The 26,055-nt window shown below is 38.8% G+C and overlaps 1 protein-coding gene and 1 long non-coding RNA gene across 2 annotated transcripts; one reads left to right on the top strand and one right to left on the bottom strand.

Annotated features, from left to right (window-relative positions):
* The first annotated feature begins 8,593 nt into the window (after positions 1-8,593).
* LOC149038594 (uncharacterized) lies at positions 8,594-9,720 on the top strand. Its single transcript, XR_016180452.1, has 2 exons — positions 8,594-8,712; positions 9,677-9,720. It is a non-coding gene; the product is annotated as an uncharacterized LOC149038594 (long non-coding RNA).
* An 8,855-nt stretch (positions 9,721-18,575) lies between these two features.
* On the bottom strand, positions 18,576-20,618 carry LOC149038593 (fibroleukin-like). Its single transcript, XM_089184864.1, has 2 exons — positions 20,090-20,618; positions 18,576-19,987 (listed from the first exon to the last, which is right to left on the bottom strand). Exons 1-2 carry the CDS (start codon positions 20,265-20,267, stop codon positions 19,371-19,373), a joined length of 795 nt encoding a protein of 264 aa, XP_089040990.1. The 5' UTR covers positions 20,268-20,618; the 3' UTR covers positions 18,576-19,370.
* Positions 20,619-26,055: the final 5,437 nt, after the last annotated feature.

Genomic DNA, 26,055 nt, shown 5'->3' with positions numbered 1-26,055 from the left:
GTTTAACCCTTCAACTTCCAAGATCTCATTAGTAATTCTCCCTACTGTCTGCCATACAGTTTTTGTGATGTTAGTTTGGAGAATTATGTATTGGATCAACTTCTAATCCTCTAACTGATAATCTTCTTTATTCTCATCACTTGTCTGCTTGATATTGTATTGATATTGTAAGGAGAAATTCTGTCTTGGTCACTCGTGGGAGTTAAAGGGTTAAGTACTTTTACTACGTTCTGAATACACTACACTACCTTAGAGAGAGTTACCTTGACTACTTGGAATAATAAGCTGTTTTCTTTAGGTAAAATACATGACAAAGAGAGGGGGGGTATTATCATTAGGATAACCCTACCCCTAAGGTGACCTTGCCTAGGATATCTCTAGGGTCAGGGTGGGGTTATCCCCTGGAAAGATTCCAAATATAGCTCTGGGTATTGGGAGCCTGGAAATATCACAGATGGAAGCACGTAGTACTGATTTCTCAATTTGTGTTTTTGTTGGCATCTCTTGCAAATACTGTTAACCACTAGTTCATTCCTTCTGAAGGTCATCTTTCAATAATCCCAGAAATATTACTAACATTGGCACAAGTACTTTTACTCTGTTCTCAATACACTGTATCATCTTAGAGAGAGTTACCCCACCTACTTTGGATAATAAATGGTGAAACAGAGAATTAACTCTGAAGTGTAAATTAAAGTGCTATTTAAACCCATGAATAACCCACAGGGCGTTAGCCCTAATAAAGGGAAACAGGGAACCACACGAGGCAAAGAAAAAATCTTTTGACCTCGGTAGGAATCGAACCCACGACCTCCGGATTAGATCTACCGTTACTCTGCCGACTGAGCTACGAGGTCGCACAGAGAAAGTCGGGGACGATTTAGGATGGTGAATCGCGGCAAAGAGAAAGTAAGGGTACATATGAATGTTGTGCCGCGTAGCACTGGGATAAATAGCACTTTAATTTACACTTCAGAGTTAATTCTCTGTTTCACCATTTGTGTTCCCAGTGCTACGCGGCACAACATTCATACTTTGGATAATAAATTGTTTCCTTTAAGGACAAAAATACATGAAAGGGGAGGGGGGTTTATCTTTAGGATAACCCTACCCCTAAGATAACCCTACCCCTAAGATAACCCTATGCCAGATACCTGGCATATCCCTGAGGTTAGGGTGCGGTTATCCCCTGGAAAGACTTTCAAAAATGGCTCTGGCTACTGATAGCCTGAAAAAGATCACAGATGAAAGCATGTTAAGTACTGATTTCTCCAGTTGTGTATTTTTTTTGTTATTCCCTCTCTTGCAAATACTGATTACCACTAGTTCATTCCTTCTGAAGGTTGTCACAAGGATTGAGGCCAAAATCTATGATCAATATTATATGCATTGTGCTTACCTTTCTCAGCTCTCTCTTTTTCTCTTTTTGCACTCAGTAAATACAAGATCTGAGTAAAAACAATATATTGTTTCTGTCACTATGTGCATGATGCATATTTACACAGTGCCACATGATATTTCACAAAACAAATCATTCCTCATTAAGTAAATTAATCTGATCGACTCATGCACTTTTGTAGCTTTGGATAAAACATTACCACATTCTGATTTTGTCATTCCTTTCAAATTTGTGCAAAATTGAGACATTCTTGAGGCAGCACAAGGAATATCACTCTTTTAAAGGTGCTCCAAAACATTTAGTGACTTCTGCAAAAATTGAAATTTGAAGTCTGTAACCTAAATACAAAACAAAACAAAAAATTAGCCACACTTTAACTTTGAATAGAGCCCATTAAATTCATAAATCAAACCATCCCAAATTTGAAATGGTACAATAGTTTTGTACTTTAAATAGTATAACCTCTCCAATCAAAATTAAGGATTGGTAAGAGTCTTTCACTTGGTAGTCAAATGATGACAGCTAAATCAGGTGTCTACGCATTACAAAAAAATTCATCAAAACCAGGATGAGCTTGAAAAAAATTAAGATCCAAGTTTTGTTCTTAAGCACAATCCATTCAAGTTTAATATCTTTGTTTTGTTTATTAGTTTGAGTAGTTTGGAGTTTGGCAGTGATATCCTGATATGAATCTTCTGAAATAAACATGCAATGACTAGTCCACAACAAGACTTAAGGCTTAAGAGCTTTGCACCTTGATTCTGTGAAAAGTGCATGTATGGGTTCTTTGAGTTCTAATATGATTAATATGATTTTTCCTTAAGGAAGTTATATCATTAAGCTGCCAAAGACCAACACATTGACTTACGAATTAAAATTTGTGGAGGTCCATTGCATTGAAATTATGGAACTCAATCAGATCAGTACCATCTTTTAATACACTTTTCAAAGCACCTTAAGAAAATTAGACCAGCTAGGTCTATCTTGATCACATTTTCTTTTCAAATAGATTCTTTGAAAATATTATGAAGATTTCTATTCACTGGTAATCTTTCTTTCTAGTTATTGTACCAAATTTTTAAACTTCTTATAGGAATGTTATTTCACAGCCAAAACAGTTTTAATAATTATATTACATTTATTCTAATTAATATAATTTCATCTTCTGTGCCATAACTGAAAACTAGCTGGTGAGTGTTGCTCACAATAGCTAAGTGTAATTACTCAATAAACCAGTATGTATGCAAGGTCCCCTCTGAGTGATACCAATGAAAAAACAGGAGAAAAGTTCTTTGGTTTAGACTTCCCAAGAAGGTCAAAATGCCCACTTGTAGAGGTAATTTTATAGACTTCACATTCTACTCAGTTATTTTAACCACCAAACCGTTCCTCTGGTCTGGTAATTTTTATAGACTTTACATTCTACTCAGATATTTTAACCACCAAACTGTTTCTCTGGTCTGGTAATTTTTATAGACTTTACATTCTACTCAGTTATTTTAACCACCTAACTATTTCTCTGGTCTGGTATTTTTTATAGACTTTACATTCTACTCAGTTATTTTAACCACCAAACTATTTCTCTGTCCTGGTATTTTTTATAGACTTCACATTCTACTCAGTTATTTAAACCACCAAACTGTTTCTCTGGTCTGGTAATTGTTGTGTATTCCGAATAAAGGGCCCGGAACACAGTAACTAGATCAAGATGGCGGAAGAACTATTTTTAATCTGAACAGAAAACCTCGTGTACAATACCAAATAAGGAAAACCGGTCCCGTGACACTAACTTCTACGTAGAACAGGGAAACCAAAATTAGGAAAAATCTAACAATTTCCTCCCTTTTAAGACTCAATAGTACACTAATGAAAAGAAAGAATAAAACAAAATCCAAGAAACAAATTTCAAAGTATCTTAGATAACATGTTGGTACTGTGGCCACAGAAAGAAACACCACAGTTCCTTCTAGCCGCAAACATAGTCCTTCAACTTAGGAGGTGGTTTAACCAAACGACCGGCACGGGTGGTAATCGATTCAGGTTTCGGATCTAGTTGATGACCTTGTGGTTCTGGAGGGGAAAACTCCCCAATAGGCGTCACAACCAAAGGTGGTGCATCCTTCCACTCAGTCTCCGTAGCTACAGGCGGTGTGTCATGTTCGACCCCCTCCGGAACAGCACAATCATCCATCGTTTCTGCGTCAGGTGGGCAAAGGTTGCTATCCCGTAGCTGCTCGACATGACGTTTCCAGGTTTGGTCGTTTACCTTGACTTTGTACAGGACTGGACCCGTTTGTTCAATGACGGTGCCACGCACCCATTTTGGACCTCTGCGGTAGTTGCGGACCCATACGTTCTGGTTTTGGTCAAAAGACTTTAAAGTGCGGTCATTGGGCTGGAGCAACTTCTTGTTAACTTTTCTAGAAACATCCGGCTTAATCAGGTCCAACCTTGTCTTAACATTCCGACCCAGGAGAAGCTGTGCAGGGCTAAGCTCAGTAGTGGCGTGTGGCGCTGATCGATAAGCTAACAGGAACCTATCAAGCTTGTGTTGCAGGGTTCTACTGGACTTGTCAGCCTTAACTCCTTTCTTGAAACTCTGTACTAATCTTTCCGCCTGACCATTGGTTGATGGATGGTAAGGTGCACCAGTGACATGCTTTATACCGTTCGCAGTTGTAAATTTCCTAAAGGTTTCAGACGTGAACTGTGGACCATTATCTGACACCATCTGGTCAGGTAGTCCCATGCGGGCAAACAGAGAGCGCAGCGTGCTAACGGTTTCTTCAGCAGTGGTGATCTCCATTACGAAAATCTCCGGCCACTTGCTGTGGGCATCGATCACTACCATGAGCATCTTTCCCTCGACTGGCCCGGCAAAGTCAATATGCAGTCTTTGCCAGGGAAGGGAAGGGTACTCCCATCGATGCAGGGGTGCACGGGCTGGATTATTTGCCAACTCTTGACATCCCTCACAGTTTCGGACGGCCCCTTCTATGTCCTTGTCAATGTTTGGCCACCAAACAAAACCCCGGGACAAACCCTTCATCTTGACCATACCAATGTGACCCTCGTGAAGCGTTTCTAAAACTCTCTCTCTCAGTTTGGCTGGGACGACTACTCTACTACCCCACATTAGAACTCCATTATGAATCGTGATTTCGTTACCGCGATGGGCATAGTGGATGAGGTCTGGGTGAAGTTCGGTCCCTTGCCATCCTGACTGCACAAGCTCCAGAACACGGGAAAGTACTGGATCCCTACGGGTCTGCATTCTCAAGTCGTGCTCTGTAACGGGGAGGGCCTCGACAACGGTGGTATGGAATATTTCAACTTCATCGGGCTTGTCAGCGGGCGCTGATGGTTGAGGTAGGCGAGATAAACCATCACAATTGGCATGTTGCTTGTTACCTCGGAACTCGATATTGTATGAAAAAGCTCCTAGGAAGAGACACCAACGTTGAATCCTCGCTGCTGCTGTGACTGGCACAGCCTTCCCGGGGTCCATTATGTACTTCAAAGGCTGATGGTCGGTGACCAAGGTGAAGTGGCGACCCTCCAGGTACATTTGGAACTTCTTCACACCCCAGACCAAAGATAATGCTTCTTTCTCGATTTGTGAGAACTTCTTCTCTGTTTCGGACAGGGACCGGGACGCATAAGCGATAGGACGCTCTACTCCTTCAGCAGTACGGTGTGACAAGACCGCTCCGAGACCATACGAGGAGCTGTCTGTGGCAAGAACTAGTGGTGAGTCAGGGTCATAGCGCATCAGAACCCTATCCTGTAGCAACATTTCTTTCACCACAAGAAAACTAGTTTGTTCCGCAGCTCCCCACAACCACGTCACATCTTTCTGTAACAGCCGATGAAGTGGAGCAAGATGAGTGGCCAGATCGGGCAAGAATTTGGCGTAATACTGGACCATGCCAAGAAAAGCACGCAGTTGAGTAACATCCTGAGGTTTCGGCATCTCAGTGATAGCCTTTACTTTCTTTGGGGATTGGTGCAGTCCTTCTGCAGAGATGACGTGTCCTAGGTACTCCACAAAACTTCTAAGGAATTTACACTTTTCTCGGTTGGCTTTCAAACCATACTCTTCCAACCTCTTCAATACTGCGACTAACCGCTCCAGGTGTTCCTCTATGGTATGGCCGGTTATAATGATATCATCCAGGTAACAGAAGACCCCTGGTAGTCCTTGCAGGATCTGATCCATAGCTCGCTGCCAGATGGCTGGCGCCGAAGATACACCATAAGGAAGGCGCTGGTACTGGAACAAACCACGGGTTGTGTTAATGGTGAGGAAAGGCCTGGAGTGCTCCTCAACCTCCATTTGTAGGTAAGCCTGACGGAGGTCAATAACGCTGAACAACGTTCCCCCACCTAGGCTGGCGTAAATATCATCAATGCGGGGAAGTGGGTACTCGTCTACCTCCAGCTGTGAATTGATGGTCACTTTGAAGTCACCACACACTCTTACTCTGCCATCCTTCTTCACAGGTGTCACAATTGGAGCAGCCCACTCACTAGTAGCTACCTTCTTTATAACTCCTTCAGCTTCTAGCTCTCTCAATGCTTCGTCCACTGCTGGTTTACGAGCCAGCGCTACTGGGCGGGCTTTCCAGAATCGAGGCCGGGCATCCTCTTTAACTTGGATCCGTGCTTGGATATTCTTCATTTTGCCCAAACCTTCAGAGAAAACATCTCCATGCTTACTCAGGACATCTTCCAGGGCTGGAATGGTGTCGGATGTTTCTAGACGAAGTAAGGGCCAGTCCAGATGGATAGATTCCAGCCATTCTCTGCCAAAAAGGGTGGGTCCCTCATTCTTCACTACATATATGGGAAGTTTCTTTAAGTGTCCCTGATACTGCACAGTCACATGGCAAAACCCCATAGGCTTCACTGACTCTCCTGTGTATGTGCGCAACTTCAAGGAGGTGTCCTTTAAAGGAATGTGGCGGAGGTAATCCAAATACACCCTCTCACTCATGACTGACACCACTGAACCTGTATCCAGCTCCATAGTCACTGGGCGGCCTTCAAGGTAGATCTTAAGTGAAATGGGCTTTGTGTTTTTAATGTCTGAGACATGGTACAGGTTCCCAAATTCCCCATCACTTTCTTCGGAATCATCACCCTCCATGACATTTATTCCCGCCTCAGTCATCTGTGAGGTGGCCTGTCTCTTCCTACATGCTCTCTGTGTATGTCCAATGATGCCACAATGAAAACAACGTTCTTTCATGAAGGGACACTTTTGTGAGTTATGTGACCCTGAACAGCGGTAACAAGGTTTAGACTTCTTACTGTCCTTACCCCGGGGACCCTCGGCCCTAGGTGGTGGCTTGGATATGGCTTGTTCTTCCCCAGTTTTGACAGTGTCAAGTTTATTGATTGGGGTGCCTGGCCCTTGTTCTCCCTGAAGCACCTGAACATCTTTATTAGCCTGCTCAATGGCCAAACACTTTTGAACCGCGAGATCAAATGAAAGGTCGGCGAGTTTTACTTTCAACAATTCCGTAATCATCTTCGAGTCGCGGATACCTGAAACTAATCGGTCACGAAGGCGCTCGGTTCGCATGGCCTCTCCAAACTTACATTCTGTGGCCAAGTGCTTCAGCTGTGTTTTTACAGACTTCACATTCTACTCAGTTATTTTAACCACCAAACTGTTTCTCTGGTCTGGTAATTTTTACAGACTTCACATTCCACTCAGTTATTTTAACTACCAAAGTGTTTCTCTGCTCTGGGACTCAAACCCCTGCCCTCATACATATGCAACACTTTGATTTTTAAGTTTTTTTAATAGTTTTCTACCATGATCATCGTAACATTAATACACTGATCTTTACAGATAATTTTACAATATGAACTGGCCAATTCTGAAATTACCTTGAATTTTGTGCCCTCTAGCTTCCCCATACTGTAAGGTAATTACAGGGTTCTTACCCTTTTTCAAAAACACATTTCAAGGACTTTTGCAGGACTTTTGCAGGACTCAGACAAATTTTTCCAGGACTCCATATTTCACCTTAAAACCTTTTCACTCCCAAGATTTCAACTTCAGTTCTCCTTATGGTCTTCATACATTTCTTATAAATGTAAATTGTGAAATATTTATTGCTTAACCCTTTAACTCCCAGGAGTGATTAACATGTAACCTCTCCCTACAATAACCATACATTATCCAGCAGACCAGTAATGAGAATACTTTAAATTAACAGGCAGAAGTTGTCTTTATCTAACACCAAATTCTCACAACTGATTGACATGGAAATGTCCTAGCTAGAGGGCAGAATGAAAAATCAGATCTTGGGAGTTTAAAAGTGTTAAATTTAACAGATTTTCAGGTCTTTCCAGGACCAACAGTCTTTTTCCAAGACCAAATAAGCAATTTACATTAAGTTGTTATGTTATGCACATGGAAAGTTGATTCTTGTTTATAGTATTTAGAATAATTGTTCTCATTTAATTTACTACCAATTTACCTGTGATATGGCAGATTATCTCCAACCAGAAGATTGATTGTGATTTGTCAGAAATGCTGGGAGGCTGGAGTCTATAATAAGTTCCTGTCCCAAAATATAGTTGGTAAATTAAAAAGAAAATATGTACTTAACACACCTGGTGTAAATTTAAACTGCTGTTGTACTCCTGGTCCTATACCTATTGCATGCCAAATATCTTCTCCTAATCCAAAACAAAGCAGCTTTTGTGAAACACATGACTTTCATTGCCACAAGTGACCAAGAATGTCTACAGGTCTGCCACATTTTGGTTGGTCACACCTGTTTGTCTGAATTACAGAGATGTTGTGGACCAAGCATTTTGATGGCTACCCTGCAAAAAAACTGTCATCTACCAAGTAAGAATACTAAGTAAAATGCAGAAAGATGCCAAAAAGTGTATTGAACAAGTTCTTATTAATGTTTAAAACTGACATTTCCTGGTAGGTCAACCTCACGATCAAAAGTTTCTTTATATCAATTTTCCTGATCTCAACACTTTAAAAGTACTCTTAGACAAACAAAAACTTACACAAATTAAACTGGTTAAAAATCTTACACCAAAAGAAAATGTAAATCACAACTTATGCAACCAAAGAAATAGCAAGTATGTAAACCACATGAAATAGTTTATTGATAGTTTTAAATCCCTTAGATGAGTAAAGGCTCTCTTCCAATTAAAGTTGATCAGGTTTGGGCAGCTGCTCACCAAACACAGTGGATGATTCTGTTGAAGGACTTCTCACAATGGCAATAAACTTGACATCCAAAATTGGTGTGAGAAGCTTAATAAATCACCAAGTATGTCCATGTTAGTCAGCAGAGAAATCTGGTATTAATTTTTGCTGGTTATTAGATCCTTCATAACTGTTATGCAACATGTCTCTAGTTTAGACTGTTTACACCTGCAAATTACATTGGCAGTTTAAAGAAGTATTACCTAACTTGGAGATATCTCCCCTAAATTCAGGATACTGCTGATATCATCCCTAATGTTGGCTACCTTAGTGTAATATAAAAAGAAAGAATTCAAATTTTGTGATCTCATGAATACAATTTTAAAAATTAAGTAAGACTTGTATTACAACTTTCATTACAAGCAGAGCCCACCATAGTTGCTACATTATACATAAGAAAAAATTTCATTTTTTGTTTGCTTATACCAGTTGGAGCTTTTGAGACTAATTTGCAAATTACTGAAGCTCATGGAAACATCCAAAACCATCCAGTGTAGGGAATAAACTAACAAACATGCCTTATGCACACTGTTAGAATCATCAATGTTGTTAGTGTCATATTTTTTACATGAAATTCATAATGAGCCTTGCTCACCATAGAGTCTCTGTGGCTCAGTGGTACAGCATAGGAATGCTCAGATTTTTTTCTTTGTCCTACACTTGGAACAAGACAAAAAAACATCTTTCTCTACTTCTTTACCGGGCTCAAACCTTACTATCTTTCTTATTCTATTTACAAGAGTACCTATTTTACAGGGTACATATCCCTTTTGAAGACTACATTGAATATTTTGTCATCTGTCCAAATTGAAACAAAGTGAAGGATGACTTTTTATCAGTCTAACACAGGCATACCAGTAGAAAGGAAATCACAAATAAAATCCCTGACCTTAATTTTTTCGCTTAATCTTTGGAGCCCTTATGTAATTTCATAGTATTAATGTTATCAATTGAATACCAATTGGAAATAGGAAATGTGAATTGATTTCATTCTATAACTTAACTTTTTGTTTTTTCTTTGTTTTCAGGTACAGTGATAAACAATGATAATAAATTTGATAGGAATAGAAAATAATCCTCTCTTCTTTTCAAGTTTCACTACTCCCACACCCTACCAATTTCAAGTGGCATAATTTCAGTCTTTTTGGATTCATTGGATGTAAATCAATAAACTAATAGATAAAGCATAAAATTTGTATCATAATTACTCATTCATGTCCTATGGAAGATGTGTCTTAGAAATGTCTATTTTTCTTTTTAATCACATCTCTCAATTTAGTTATCTAAGACATCAGACCACTTGCCTTCTCTAGATTTATTCAAAATAGCTTGAGGATTGGATAAAATGACAAATTTTAGGAAGATATTAACTCTAATAATGTGAGGGCGGCTTTAATACCATCAGGTAAAATCATCCCACATGGCATCTCTTGTTAGTCTCTTGTCTTTTGTTTTTTATAAGTTTTGGCATAAAAGGCACTACAAATGATTCTTCAAACCAATATTTTGAACCTAGCATGAAAGTAAAACTGTGATTAACAATAAGTAGGATCAGTAGAAGAGATTTCGACATTTATTATTTCAGTTAGGAACAATCACTATGAACTCAAAACCCATGAAAATCTTGTGAAATAATTCATTGTAAATTCACAGATTTTTCACAGGATTTTCATGGTTAAATCAATGACATTTTCATGGTCTCAGTGCCATGAAAAAGACCTGAAAAATCCCATGAAAAACCTGTGAAAATTTCCATATTCACGACCCATGAAGTATTGAGTAAAGTGACCTAGAAGCCATGAAATACCCATGAAAATGGCATTTCATGGCCTTTTCAAAGGTACTGAGAAACCCATGAATTTCAAGCCCAAAATTTCATGGTGTCAAAGTTCACTAGTTTTTAATGGGTTGCAGCAAATCATGACCCATGAATATCCTGTGAATATGTTAAAAATTCATAGACCATGAAAATTTTCCTTGAATTTTCATGGCCTCTACATGGTTTTTTCATGGCACATGAAAGTTAATTGCCAGTTAGTTTTCATGGGGTTGTTAGGAATATGCAAGCACCATGAAAATTCTTTGGAAACCCTATGAATTTGGAATTAAAAATTCTTCACTTTTCTTGTACCAAAGACTGTACTACAGTGTATAGCTTGCAGTACACCACAACTGTAATACATACACTATCACTTAAATTATACACTGAAGAACTAACCTATCTGTGAAACTTCTTGGTCCTGTTGTACAAGCACACACACATGAAAGACATGACCAGAAGTCTGGATTCTCTGATAGTTTATTTTGTTTCACCAGCTGTATATAAATATTACTTTAGGATTCCAAAATTGTGATAATTCAGTTTACACTTTCTTAAATAAAAAAAGTTGGTATGAAATTTTCTGCATAAAATTAAGATGTTAATGATTTTCAGCTCTATTTTAATATCACTGATTTTCCTTGTGGAGACAGATTCTGCTCCTATATTTCTGTTTATTTAAACTATTTTGAAGGTATATTATAAATAAATTTGATGTGAAAAATATTTGGACGAAATTATTGAAAATATACTCACTGGTTTGATGTATTTTTGTCTAAACTTCAAATATCATTTCCTTCGTCTAAAATCATGTGTAAAATGTCATGGACAGTTATTATAATGTCTATTTATGTAACAGCATTCATGTAAATTTCTTGATATGTTTTACACTTGTGATCAATACTCTCAAGGTAACTAACAACAAAACAATTACCAACTTTCTGCACTCTTGCATGTGTGAAGATATATCTATGGCTGACTATGTCAGTGTCTCTCTGTTTTGGCCACCTGAATGTGCCATCCTTCTTTCGGTTATCATTACTATTTGCATCTTCATCATCATTTGGACCAAGATAGGCTGCTTTAGCAAGTTTGCATTTCCTTTCATCAGTTTTGTAGACCAACACTCTTCACTGTTTGCAAAATAAAGGGAGCACATCATCAGTTATCTAAGAGCCTTTCTTATGTACGTAGTAAACCTAGAAATGGATAACTCGCCAAAACAGGTTCTTTTCAACATGAAGCCGTCAGATATTAAGCGACGCACTGTGGAAGTGAGGTGAGGTATTTCGTATTCAGAATTTGACTGTATTTTTTATTCCTAAGAACGGTCGTAAGTATTTCCATACAAACTCTTGTGATGTTTCGCCAGATGATCACAGAATAAAAATTTTCAAGTTAAATCAATAGTTAACGTGCGCGCTCCGATGTTTACGCGTAATAAGATGACCAAGCTTGAACTTACCCCTTCACGTTGTAATGCATATCGATAACTTCATCTTGAGGAAACCTCTTTGAAAAAACTTTTCAGACGGTCCATTGCGTTGATTTGGAAAAAAAGAGACTGCTACACAAACACTACGAGAAATGCAATTGGAATGGACCATTCCGTTCGAGGTACGAAAAAAACCGCCACTTCTTCGTAAATCACGTGTACTTTCACGTGGTGACCTTAGGTCATCGCAGCCATCATAGGTCAGCGGTCACATAGTGACCTCACAGGTTATCGTGTTCGACGTTACGAAATGACTCCGAAGAGGTTTCGTTGCTGCGTCTGTAATCTTACAAAATAAAGCAGCACAAAAAGTTGTTCGGTATTTGGAATTCGAAGCAAGTAACAACCGACAGGACATCAGAGTCCAAGAAAGTCAGAGCTGACATCGACAGTGATTCCTGTGAAAGCGATCACGAAATCAACAACGATGTTGTAGAAGGCGATCTCAATGAATACATGAAGGTAACGTTTCATCCCGACTGAGAAGATGGCCTGACTCTGTTAACCGGCGACTCTATGAACGAGGTAAAAATAGCATTTTTTTCAGGTTACATTTGCACACTATTCAAAGTTCTAAATTGAGGTGACAAAGTGATTGATTTTTCATTGTTTTGTTCCACATTTTGTGTAGATGCAATGCGTACCATTGCTGTACAACTTAAGCATCTGTACTCTGCAGGTGCCCTACTGGAAAAGCCCTAGAAGATTCCTCAGCCGTAAGAATGTAAGAGAAGGCCTTGAACAGGTTTCCAGAGTCATGGCTAACAATCAAAGCCAGCAGTGAGGCAGAAAAAATTCAACAAAGTCGTCCAGGCATGGCGAAGGCAAAAAGGCCCCAAAAAAATCAAAGTGAGGATCAAACATCTGGGTCATTGCCTCCAGCCCCATTTGTCTCAACAGAGGAGCAAATTGAAGATCCATTGTTTTTAGTCATTGTTTTGTGATTTCCTGTACATTTTACGTTAACAAAGGCCACTTAAGATGTTTAGGGACATTTTCATTCGACAGTTTTCGCGCTGTACACCAAAATTCCATCAGTGGATAAATTTATAACAAGTCAGTTCCACGGATCATGAAAGTCAGCTCGTTGATAAATCAGTGACTGTGATGAACTCATTAATACCACTTTTAATGGCCTATGGATTCATCAATGAAATTCATGGGCAACAGATTTCAGGAAATATTCATGGCCCATTAATTTTGTTCTCCCAAAACAAAAAAATTGTTAGCCCATGAAATGCTGTTTGATTGCAATTCATGGGCATGAAATTCATTCTGATGACTTTCTGGGGAAACTAATGGGTCATGAAAGTAGACTTTGAAGAAATTCATGGGTCATGAAAGTAGGCATATAAAGAAATTCATGGGTCATGAAATTAATTCTGGTGACTTTCATGGCAAATCAATGGGTCATAAAAATTGACTTTGAAGAAATTCATGGGTCATGAAAAAAATTCCCCTAATTCATGGAAAATTCATGGCTAAAAATAACCCCATGAAATTTCATTTTGCAGTATTCATGGGCCATGAAGTGATCTTCATGGGTTTTTCACATAAAATTCATGGAATTTTCATAAAACTACAGTTCATAGTGAAGGAGGCACATCAAAATCGAATACGAGAAGCGACATGAAGACTCGTCTGGGGACGACAAGAAAACTGAAGATGTTGCGGCCAAGAAGCGTAAAAAAGACAAATCCACGGCACAGACACAAGGTTCAACTTGGCAGCCTCCTAACTGGAGAGAGCAGCTTGCAAATATTCATGAAATGAGAAAAACACGCGATGCCCTAGTTGATTCACAAGGATGCGAGAAGACAGCTGATGAGAGCCAGTCACCAGAGGTGAGAGGAGATGAAATCGGCAGTCCAGTGGGGTGGGGTAAGGGGAGCCGACACAGTGGTCTCCTCTGAGCCAACTAAGCTTGTTTATGAGAAGTAGAAACGTTTTGGGTAAAATTTACCCCTTTTTGCTTGGTCAATGTCAACACATTCATTTACCCTCAGCAATTGATTGCATCCCTCTTTTTATTTGATTTATAAGATAAATTATGACAAATAGTTCAACAGCTATATGTTTAACCCTTTACACCCCAACATTATAGTATGCATAGTCTCCATACAGTTCTCCTCACATATCCTAAGGTAATGACAAGGAGAATTTGTGTAACAATCAGGAGCTTTTTTGCTTGGTGATTATTTCCTTTCTTCTTGTGACCTTGATGTGTGATTCAGGGGTGACAGGGTAATGAGAAATTAGATGTTAGTCACTCTTAGGTGTCAAAGGGTTAAGGTGGGTGAGGATCAGTTTGCAGAGTATAGCAGTGCACGCACAAGTTCCTTTTTAAAAGTCAACTGCATGCCAAAATTGCTGCATTGCATCAAGAACTGCAATACTCTGCAGCGTGGGAGGAGGTTGAGGTCTCCTCATAAGAACCTGGACAACTGAGCCAGTCTATTTTCAGAGATCTTGCCTTACTGATGTTTATTTGTCAAATTTTTTGTGATGATTTTGGTTTCTTTTTTCTTACTTGCCACAATAGAGGTCTTCATGTATGAGCTACTGGGATAAAAGTTGTAAGGATACACCCTCATCCTGGCAACCATTCTTAAATTTCCCATTTAACCCTTTAAACCCAAAGGATGAGTAACATCTAATTTCTCCCTACAATATCACTCCTGAATCACACATTAAGGTCATGAGAATTAAGGAAATGGTCATCAGGAAAGAAACCTTTTTATTGGCAAACAAATAGAAAACCTTAGGAAATGTATAAAGAACAGTGTGGAGAATATGCATACTGATGTTAGGGTGTAAAGGGTTAAAGAGTAGCCAGTCAGAAATCTTACCTTGCATATAAGACTGAAATTTCCCTTCTAATCAGAAAACAAAGTCTGCTGATTAAGCTTGCCACATTATCAGACTCAACTGAAGAGTTTGTTCAGAAGAAAGAGGGTGCTTACAAATATTAGTATAATCCTACCATTCTCCTATCACAAACAATGAAAACTATGCTGCATACTATCTGGAATTTACGAAGAGAATTTGTTAGACAATCAGGAGCTTCTAGAATTGGACATCATTTCCTTTATTTTCATGATTTTAAGTATTTGATGCAAGGGTGAAACTGTCAGGAGAAATTAGAAGCCAGTCACTCTTAGGGGAAAGAGGGTTAAGACAGTCCAGTATCAATGGTTCATCTCTCCTCACTTTTACTGACAGTCTGATATCAAGTACTCATCTCCCTCATGCTGTCAAGTCAAACAAAAGACCAAGTTACTTTTGCTGCAATGGAAAAGTTAAAGGCTTATGGATTAACAATAGAGAACATTCTTACAACATTAACAAGCAAAATTGGTGAACTTATCTACCCTGTTGGCTTCTGGAAGGTGAGTAAATTTTTATGTTAGTTAGTTTGATTTTGACAGAATTTACTCACTAGAAAAGTAACTTGCAGAATAGTCTGAAGGCCTTCTCTCCCCTTATTAACTAAAAGTTTTGAATATTTTTTAAAAACTTACTAGTAGGGGCGCATTTTAGAATAGCTACTGATAATAATTTTTTCATCATCAGGTATGTTAAACAGGGTTCAGGGGGGTCTTATATTAGCATGTTACTGAATCAAGGGGGCTATTCCAAGTTGATTTATTATTTTCAGTTGTCACTTTTTCGCCTACAAAAGGGGGTAGATTGGTTGATATCCTCCATACAACCCTCTGAGTTCCCCCCCCCCTTTATTATAAAAACCATTAGCAGAAGTCTAGAAGTAGAAAAAGAAACAACAAAAATGGTTCAAAATCTGACAATGAACTCCCTTTTTAACTTGTAACACTTTAACTCGCAGAGGTGATCAATATGAAACTTTTCCTAATAATAGGTAATTTAGTGTTAACAACTGAGTTGAAAACATAAATTGGCTCGCGTAAAGAGTAAAAAAGCTGACGTTTTGAGCGTTAGCCATTCATCAGAGCAATTGGAGGAATTGTGGGTTGTGTGTGGGTTGTGTGTGGGTTTATATGCAGAAAGTGGAACTACACTATTGTTCTGTCACCATATTCTCACCACTTTCTGCAAACTTCCAGGTGTGGGCCCAAAAATGGTGCATATTACCATGAACATGGCTTGGGCACAAGTGACTGGAATTAGAGTTGATACTCATGTTCTGAAATTTCTAACAGACCGGGATGGGTCAAAAAACGTACTAAACTAGCTGCCAGAGAAAACTAGAATTGCTGTAGAAAGCTGATGAAAAGTTATTTTGAATGATACCAAGTTACAAAAATTCTCTTCACCAGGTGTTTTGCTCCTTCCTTGCCAAAGCCTTTTCACTTACTGCCACATTTTAGAGACCCAGCTGTTGTCCAAGTTCCAATCAACTTTTACAAATATTCTGAAATGAACAGGCTTTTGTTCCTTCCTGACTTTCAAGGAGCAGAATGCAAAAAGAAAACTTTAAGGACTTTCAGACCTAGGTTCAAGAATCTCTAGATGCATAGCAAACCTTGACTATCATATTCTGTTTACGCATAACCCACAGTTAAATAATTAGAGTGTATGGCTTCAGAGACTAAATTAGTGAATTCGTTTTCTGTTTTGCAGAGAGGAGTGGGATGAACTGAATATATTGTTGGTTGGATTTGGTCAACAGACATGTCTTCTTGTAAGTCCAATGTGCAAGTTCTGTCCTAACTCCAAGATCTGTCCTGAAGGTCGAAGAAGGAGCAGAGGAAAAGCTGAGGAGGAAACTAAGAAGAAACTTTCACCCAGAAAGGATGGAAAGGACACTAATACTTAAGAGAAAATCAAGTTTTACTTTAACTTAGGCTGTCCTTGTCTTTAGCCTTGGGCCACGTTGTGCAAAGCTGGGTTAAGGTAGCTTCATTGTTAGTGTGAAATCTGATATCAGATCTTAACTCCCAAAAGTGATTCATATAACTTTTCCTAACAATATCCGTGCACTATCCAGCAAGCAGGTAATGAGAAGGTAGAATAAAGAAAATGATCCAAAAAAGGCTTTTTAACAAAGCAGTAAGGAAACCTGGATTAAAATTTAACCCTGGGTTAGCACTAATCAGCTTTCCAACCACTGAGCCCAGGTTAGCATTGGTCCTCAAACCATGTCTCAAGACTGGTTCCAACTGTGTAAAATAAATGTACAGGTTCGTGATCCATTGAAAAAAATGCGAGAAGGAAGCAAAATCAAAGACTGTGAGACCTAGGTAACAAGGAGGTTTTTTTGTGAAAGATTTTTTATAAGTGGCACCCCTTCCTTAAAGGGAGAAATCTGCCGTTGAATTTGATTCAGAAATTAGTTTATACTTAAACGGTGGATGGCAATGAAGGCGCGCTCTGATTGGCTACTCAAACTCCTTTTATCCTTTGCTATTCGCCTTGCAAAGCTATTCACAAGTATCTATAAGACCCCAACAGGGTCTACCGCCATGTTCAGGGCAACATTCCCCTGTATCTCCAGCAACAGAGACTAAAGACCCCCCTCCGAAACCTAATGTCTCCATAACGGTTGCTCCAAGCGGTATCGTTTTGTCGTGGTATATGGCTCTTGAAGAGAGACACACGCCTATAATGAACTATCAACTTTTTGCGCTTCAGGACGGCGGCACAACGGAGAACCTTCACCAGTGGAAGAAGATTGGAGTCGTCAAGACGTTGACGCTTCCTATGGCTTGCACTCTGACTCAGTTATCACCCGGAAACCACTTCTTGGTACGTGCTACTGATGTTAATGGACGACAGGGTGAGTGCAGTGAGGCCTGCACTATTACTCTCAAATAAATCATTTTGGCAATAAGAGAAACTGTCCTGTACAGCTCTTTATCGGCACTATTGGTACTTACGTATAAGAAACTTAGTGTGGAGTCTTCAAGTTAGATTTATACCCCAAGAATACAACATCAATCAATGATAGACAATCTGTATAGTACTGAACTTGGAGTATTTGTGAATCGAAATTTAATATATGTCTTTTTTGCCGTTGTTATACGCCGCTGAAGCCAAACGTATTTACATCTTTTACTTTTGGAGGAAAGAATCGCGATCTCAGATGCGTGAAATTTGTTACGCCAAGGATATGAGTTAATCGATTTTACTGACTTGTAGATTTTGTCTGCTTTTAGAAATGAGAGATTTTAAGAATGTGTTGCCGTCGTTTTTTTTTTTTTTGTCGTCGTATAATGACGGGTAGAACGAACTATTGATCAACCCTTATGATGTGTTATTTTCAACAATAGGGGATCATCATAAGATGGTGTGGGTGTTGGGATTTTAAACTCGATCGCTTAAATACTTAGGCTGAATGTGAAATCGCGATGTCAACCTGTTTCCCAGTCCTCTCCAGCATGAACCTTGAGGGAAAACAGATAGAACCCTGGAGAGGAGGCCTTATCCTCTTCCTTTTTTTTTCAAGTCATAGAAAGCTCCCCCGAACTTCGTTTGACTTGAGTGAAATCTTTCAGTTCTACCATTCGTGAACATCTAACTTGCAATACTTTCTTTTTTTGTCTAATTTTTTTTTTGCTCGACAATACGTTGAAGGGAGGAGATCAGGTTCGCGGAGGATTTAGCAGCCAAAATATTCCGACGCCCCTCAAAACAATTCAGAAAGCATTACTTTTATTTTGCCTTTCTCTAACGACTGTGGTAACTAAGTCTGTAAAGAAACATACTGGCCTCTTTTACGGATAGTTTTAACAGTCCTTCAGGAAATGTGCTTTTTGTATGTACATACTTCCAGCATCGATGGCAACAACTGGCGTCGCACTTGTTACATATTCGTGGGCTATTAAATTAGTATGATATAACGATATGCTTAAAAGTTCAGGGAAGTTGCCAAGGCTTTATTTTACAAACACTTTTTTATGATTTTTATTTTCAAGAAAGTAAAAGCTTTTTTCACTAACACGGCTATAAAACCCGACCATTTGTAAATAACAGTTTTTGAAACATGTGGTTGGCCTGTGACTTCAAGGTTTGCTTCTAATCGCTTCACTTTGTTTTGGTCTCTTGGTGTCTTGAAACAGGATTAAACATGATGGTCTGTTTATAATGTGTGACATCTGTTCGAGGGGTACTAATGGAACATCACCATTGGAAGGAAAGGTTTCACATTTCATTTCAAGTTGAAGAAAGCGATTTCATGTCGATATTTAAAACGTAGTGCAAGACTAAATTATGTGTCAATATATTATTATGCTAATAATATATCAATGGATTTCAGTCACCTTCGCAGCTGTTTTTGGTTGTAACGCCACGCAGCACCGGGCGTTACATGACAACTTGAGTTTCCATTGCAAATTCTATGAAGGCTACATTAGTTAGTGCCCAGATCTCTTCGTCAAGTTCCTTGCATCCCTGAAGGTGACGTATGGTGACTTTTTTTGTGTAGTTTTGTTCAGTTATGCCTTACTTTCATCTCAGAGAAATTTAGGTCAGGGTGAGAAGCCCAAGGACCCCAGTCCGGACCATACTTTCCATTGAGTATAACCTCGCCACATTGGTTTGCCCACCATGCACCATCAGGAAAACACTTTCCAAGGAGGTTGTCATTGTCTTGGTCTGGTGTGCCGAATTTCATCCCTCGGATGTTCAAATTAGGATCTGTATTACCATAAAACCCATTTCCGATGTTTCCTTCGTACGAAGTCATGTCGCATCGATACTTTTCTGTTTCGTCAGCTACCCGAAACCCACCATATTTGGCATATCCCTTTTTGCTGTTGGTTTGGTGCAGATCTATTCGAAGAATGCTGTCTGAAGAGGCGATTCGGTGCAAGTTGTCGTTTCCAAGCCAGAATTCTTTGGACAAGTCGCCAAAGCCTACTCGATACTCTACCCACGTTCGTCTAAAGCTTTGCTTGTATGGACGGGAACGTCTTTGAACCACAGTCCACCCACCTCCATCTGTGGTTTGGTCACAGTACACGTTTATGACCCCTTGACCATCTGGGTTGATTCTATAAATACCATTCTGATTCGCTCCCAGGGTTTTCAGCTGCTGACAGCTTCTCACTTTACATGGAATAAAAGAAAAATAATATGAGACTTGTTGCTGAAAGGAAATTATCGCAAATTTAAGTGTTCTTCTCTTCTATTTAGTCACGAGTTACCCACCTCCGCTGTGCTTTTCGCAATACACTCCTTTATAATCCTGTCGACATTCACACGTGAACATCCGGGGATTCCAACACGCGTCAACACATGTTCCACCATTTTGACATAAGGCCGAGGTGCAAACAGGTCTATTTCCTCCCTGGGAGAAAATGGGAAGAATGGTTAAACGTACTTTCATCCTTTTATAAGGTGAAACTTACCATGACAATACCTCATTAGGTTGAAATACATTCTCGTTCTTGGAGCTAACGTTTCTCTTTGATGGTGGTCTGTACCTTTAATTCAAGATGAGTATAGAAGTTTGATATTTCCAAAGTTTTGAGTAGGAATTCATCTTTCCCTCTCCTGTTTTCCTTCAAATGAAATTTCGTTTCCGGTGTATATCGACCAACAATTTTGTCTCTATTTTAGCAAATTATATTTACCCGGGATTTCCTTTTAGAAAATAGGCATTTTATGATATCAATTATGTCAATAACAAAATGCTCGAGTATTAGTGGTTCTCTTATCAATAAAACAGCTCTTATTTGCGGCTTGATTGGCTGTTTCATGTCCGAATTGTTTGATGTCAACTGTTCAATTATAAAAATGTTAGCAAATGTTAGCCAGTCAAAATGGAAAAAATTTCTGAAGTGCATTGAGCATTGGATGTTTTGTAACAATATTTAGACTTACGACCTGAACTTTTGCTATATGAATCAACTGCGCATGTGTAATTTAAAGTTTTTATTCCTGCTCGTAATTTCAGATCATTCGCCCGATTGCTGCCTGAATTGTACTCCTGCCCTACTACATTTCAACTTACTGTGTTTTCGGGCTAGAAATGAAGGTCTTAGAAAAGCTGCTCTGTGTACATGTTCAGTTTTAGGCAGCTATACCGTTCTCTGAGATAAAGGAATTTATTTGACCTCTCGATATGATTTTGACACCACCTTGTTCAGAAGATGGAATTTGAAAAACCGAAGACCTCAAAGGTTCCTGCGCATGGTAGATTGAGCAGTGATGATTAAGTTTCTAACTGATCTGTAAATTTCTATGACTCACCATCTGTGTCGTTGGCTCGTAGTAAGTGACGCCTTTTCTTAAAACAAAGTCATTTGGGGCTGTCGCTTTTGATTGGTCACTTAATTCACATGTTTTCCCTGAGCTTGCATAATTAAACGATCGACAGCGTGCATCCCGTAGGCATTCCCACGTACAGTCTATCGGGCACGTGACAGTGGGCGTAGCAATTACGTGATTAACCAGAGTGTAGCCTGGAACAGATGCAAACATATCGTCATATATGAGAGTTTTCTTCAATATATCTTACATAAACAAAAAGAGAGAAATCAAGAGGACATCAACGACTTGATGCAAGTCGTAAAAATTTATAAGATATTAGGAACGCTTTGATTTATCGAAAGCCTATCGTTCGTAAATTTCCGGCCAGTTCTATCTTAAGCTGTTCGCAACTCTTCGATACACAACAAGCAAATACACAAGGCTTCAAAGTTGTTAGTTCTTAATTCTGGAAACCCCTATAATTAAGATTCCCACTCATCAGACGATTTTATGCTCCGATCACAGCGAATTTGGTCACCGGTCTTCCTTTTCATCCTCATCGTCCTTGTTGACCATCGTTTACTCTAGTTTGATCGTGTCTGGAACACGTTAACTTTAAGTAGTTCCGTTCGAAGGTGAATAAAATTCCATCATTACTAAAAGTGATCATACAAGTGAAAAGAGGTCATCTCTGAGATTTTCGAGCGAAGTTAACTTTATTCCATTACAGCTACAAGCGTAGCGATACCAGAGAGGAATGCACGACACGAAAAGCCGATTTTGACAGCTTGAAACTAACTCACGTTAAGAGAAAAATAACTGAATGCTTTGCTAGTTGAAGAGCTTCGACTCGCGACTCGGTATTTAGGTGTTTTTCGCTAAAATACGAAACTGAATTTGCTTGTGTTGTAACTGATGAATTAAAGTCAGCGCATCACGATTACATTACCTTCAACTCTACTATTTAAATAGTCTCAACAAATCTTCTCGGTTCGCATTGGTTCTGCGTCAAGTTTTTTATTCTTTGTGTAGTCTAAGATTTATTTTTGCCATTATTTACGGTGCGCATATTATGTGTTTGAGTCAAGCTTCACCTTTTACAGGATGTTCAGATCTTCTTAAACAAGACAACCGACCAGGGTTTGACGTTCCTGTTAGACTTTGAGCTGAGGGAGTTGCAAACTTCCAGCACAGGAGAAACTGAGAATGGAAGAGTAAAGTGAGTCGCTGCATTGTTTTCAAGTTACTTCCACTCGGCTTTTGCATTAGTTCACCATCAAGATAAGATTCGTGATAAGGAAGTTTTGACCTCAATTAGTCGCTAGTGCGTCGACTTGAAAATGAATAATTTACGGGTGAAAATAATTCTTATCCACAGTTTGTTTATGTATTAGGTTCTAGAAACTTAGCAGGAGACTGGCGAATAACATTAATTATTAAAAGCTCGATCAACTTCAAAATTTGACACACTTATTGAGGATTCCCTTCTATTTCTATTGAAGAAAGATTAAACGGTTAAAGGGGGGAAAATAAGTGAGCATGGTTTTCTGAGGAAGACATTGATAACATTTCACGACATTGATTCACTGACTGAACTTGTTCGTGCGCTAATTATGGCATTCTTTTCTTTTCAATTGCCATGGAATTAATTAACTTAACAGTTTTCCGGGTTTTGTGGAGCTTTTATCCTGCAAATAATTACCCTTGGGTTCAGTAGTCTAGAATTTAAAACCAGATAATAGTAGAATGTCTAGAATTTAAAACTAGGTAAAGATAGAATTTAAAACCAGACAAAATTAGTTAAAACCTTTCACCCATATTGAAAAAGAGAGACAAAACATGAAGGGTTTGCCCTGTCTGATCTTTATTGTGGGTTTAGTTTGCAGCTGTATTAACGACCCTTGAACTCCCAAGATCTGATTGTTAATTCTCCCCTCTAGCTGCTACACATTTCCTTGTAAATAAGTCACGAGAATTTGGTGTAAAATCAAGACTAGTTAAAACTTCTACTCGATGAGTTTGAGTATTGTCATTACATGTTGGCTGGATAACGCGTGAATGTTACAGGGAGAAGTTACATGTTAGTCACTTAGGGGAGTTAATGGGTAAAGCATATTGATGTCATATGCACGTTATGTAACCTCTTATCAATCTCTGAAGAGTTTAAGTCCTGACCTTACTTTGTCTACTTTCAGGAATAACACTTTAGCAATCAGGTAAACATCGTTCAAAACGAAAGCTCAGCGTACAAATTTTCCAAAGAAAAACTTCATATAAATAAAATTCCGCTTTTATTAAAATTTAAAGAAATCGCGTGAGACAGCTCTCATCTACATGAATTATTAAGTACTTACCAGGCGAGATATACGAATAAATTTGAAGTCCTGATGCGAAAAAGTACTGACCCGCAATGTAAGAATTGTAGAGACTGTAAAGGGTATTTATTTTAATCTTTAGACATAAATGTGCGAAGGCGCTAAAGAACGCACGTAAGGTGAATTCAAGTCTACTTTAAATTAACATCAAAGCAAGCCAACAGGGGGCTAAAACATGAAGGTCCTTGGGAAACTTCGTTATTGCACGTCTTGTTGCCAGCTCTATTAAGCATACTGAGGTTGAAAGTTAATTTACCTAACTTTTTGGTAAACTAAAAGTAACCTCTTATCAATCTCTGAAGAGTTTAAGTCCTGACCTTACTTTGTCTACTCTCAGGAATAACACTTAAGCGATCAGGTAAACATCGTTCAAAACGAAAGCCTAGCGTACAAATTTTCAAAAGAAAAACTACATATAAATAAAATTCTGCTTTTATTAAAATTTAAAGAAATAACGTGAGTCAGCTCTCCTCTACATTAATTATTAAGTATTTACCAGGCGAGATATACATATAAATTTGAAGTCCCGATGCGAAAAGGTACTGACCCGCAATGTAAGAATTGTAGAGACTGTTTTGGGTATTTATTTTTAACCTTTATCTATAAATGCGCGAAGGCACTACTTTAAATAAACATCAAAGCAAGCAGACGGGGGACCAAAACATGAAGGTCCTTGGGAAACTGTTCGTTATTGCACGTCCAGTTCCCAGCTATATTAAGCATACTGAGGTTAAAAGTTAGTTTATTAGACAATCTCTTTTATTCACCTGCTACGTAACCTCTCAGCAATAAAAAGTTTACATCCTGAGCTTGGTGCTTCTTCCTGTTTGGGTTCAGGAATAATGTTATTACGATCGGATAAATATCGGAATAATACTGACCCGCAACGTACGAATTGTGTAGTCTGTAAGGGGTATATTCTCTTTATACATAAATACGCAAAGGCGCTAAAGGACGCTAAACCTAAATTTGAATCCTTGTGAAATAAATACTGATTGCTTCCAAACTGCACGCAAACTCCAAATTATGAGCTTGATGATTCGTCCTGTTCCTTCAGGAATAACATTAACATCCTACCGATCGACTAAACATCGCTTCAAACGCAATCTTAGCATAAATAAAACTTTCAGAAGGAAAAACTTACAAATAAATAAAAATTGTGCTTCTATATTAAAGTTTGAAGAAATAAGGTGAGACAGCTCTCTACATAAATTATTTAGCATATACCGGGTGAGACATATGTGCAAATGCCTCATCCTAAAACGGAAGAAAACAACACCTATTTTGACTTTTGAACTCCATAATAAATTATTTACAGCGAGACGGAAAAAGACCTTTGGAGTTAACACTGAGGAAGAGAAAAGACAAATCAAAGCGCCATAGAAGATTGATGGAAAAATTTATATCTCGTGTAGTTAGCCTTTTTTTAACTTACTTTTTTCAGTCACTATTTAACTGAATCGGACGAACATGTAGAAACTAAGGTTTAAAACAGCGCAATCTTCTTGTCAATTATCATTAAATCACGATCTAAGGAGGACTCCCTTCCAATCTCATTCATTTCATCTGAAACCGCCCCATCTAAAGGCAAGTGACATGGGTTTTCTGTTAAAACCATTGATTTAGTTTGTTGTTTTAATATGGTAAAATTTTGATGTTTCATTATTCTCGTGTTTGCTACTGAAGTTCGTGTAAATTTCAATCATGAACACTTCTTAAGCTCAAAATTTTCAGTAAAATTTCATCAGATGGTATTTGATGCCAAACAAGAGATTTTAAAGTTCTATTCTCTTGTTGACGCCTATTCTTTGCTCTTTTGGGTTCAGTGTGTAGAAAATTCAATGGAGAGGATGTGCTAATAGGGAAATAGTTTTATTTTTCGGCAAATCTCCGGCTTTTATGTGGTGACTAATTACGTAATCAGCTGGTCGAGTGACATCACTTTCCCGCCAAAATTAGCGTTCCATGGCGAGAACGGGGAGGACTGTTCACAATAGTACTCGTAAAGGCAGATGCAGGGGAGACTGACGATTCAAACATATGATCAGTTTGTTTTCACGGATTTTCAGGATGAGTGCTTCCCCGTATTTCACCTCAAAAGGAAGACAAACGCGCTCGGCGGCTAGAGAAGCAATCGCAGCTTTGTCAACGAACCAAAAGGAACCAAGAAGACACATCAAAATCGAATACGAGAAGCGACATGAAGACTCATTTAGGGACGACAAGAAAACTGAAGATGTTGCAGCCAAAAAGCGTAAAAAAGACACGTCCACGGCACAAACACAAGGTTCAACTTGGCAGCCTCTTAACTGGAGAGAGTAGCTGGCTAATATTCGTGAAATAAGAAAAACACGCGATGCCCCAGTTGATTCACAAGGATGCGAGAAGACAGCTGATGAGAGCCAGTCACCAGAGGTGAGAGGAGATGAAATTGGCAATCCAGTGGGGTGGGGTAAGGGAAGATCCTCAGAGACAACTAAGCTGATTTATGAGAGGTAGAAACGTTTTGGGTAAAATTTCTGCACAGCCCCATACTGTTGTAAAACA

Source organism: Pocillopora damicornis, chromosome 10 (assembly GCF_964200805.1).
Source record: "Pocillopora damicornis chromosome 10, jaPocDami1.2, whole genome shotgun sequence".
NCBI classification, from domain to species: Eukaryota; Metazoa; Cnidaria; class Anthozoa; order Scleractinia; family Pocilloporidae; genus Pocillopora; species Pocillopora damicornis.
Note: the sequence above shows the minus strand (reverse complement) of the source record. Positions and strands in the feature narration are given on the sequence as shown.

Bases quoted from the DNA above. Each gene is read 5' to 3' on its own strand.
- LOC149038593 (XM_089184864.1), bottom strand. From the start codon at position 20,267: ATGAAAGTACGTTTAACCATTCTTCCCATTTTCTCCCAGGGAGGAAAT. The intron at 19,988-20,089 runs GTGGGTAACTCG...TTCCATGTAAAG, and splicing joins TTGCGAAAAGCACAGCGGAG to TGAGAAGCTGTCAGCAGCTG.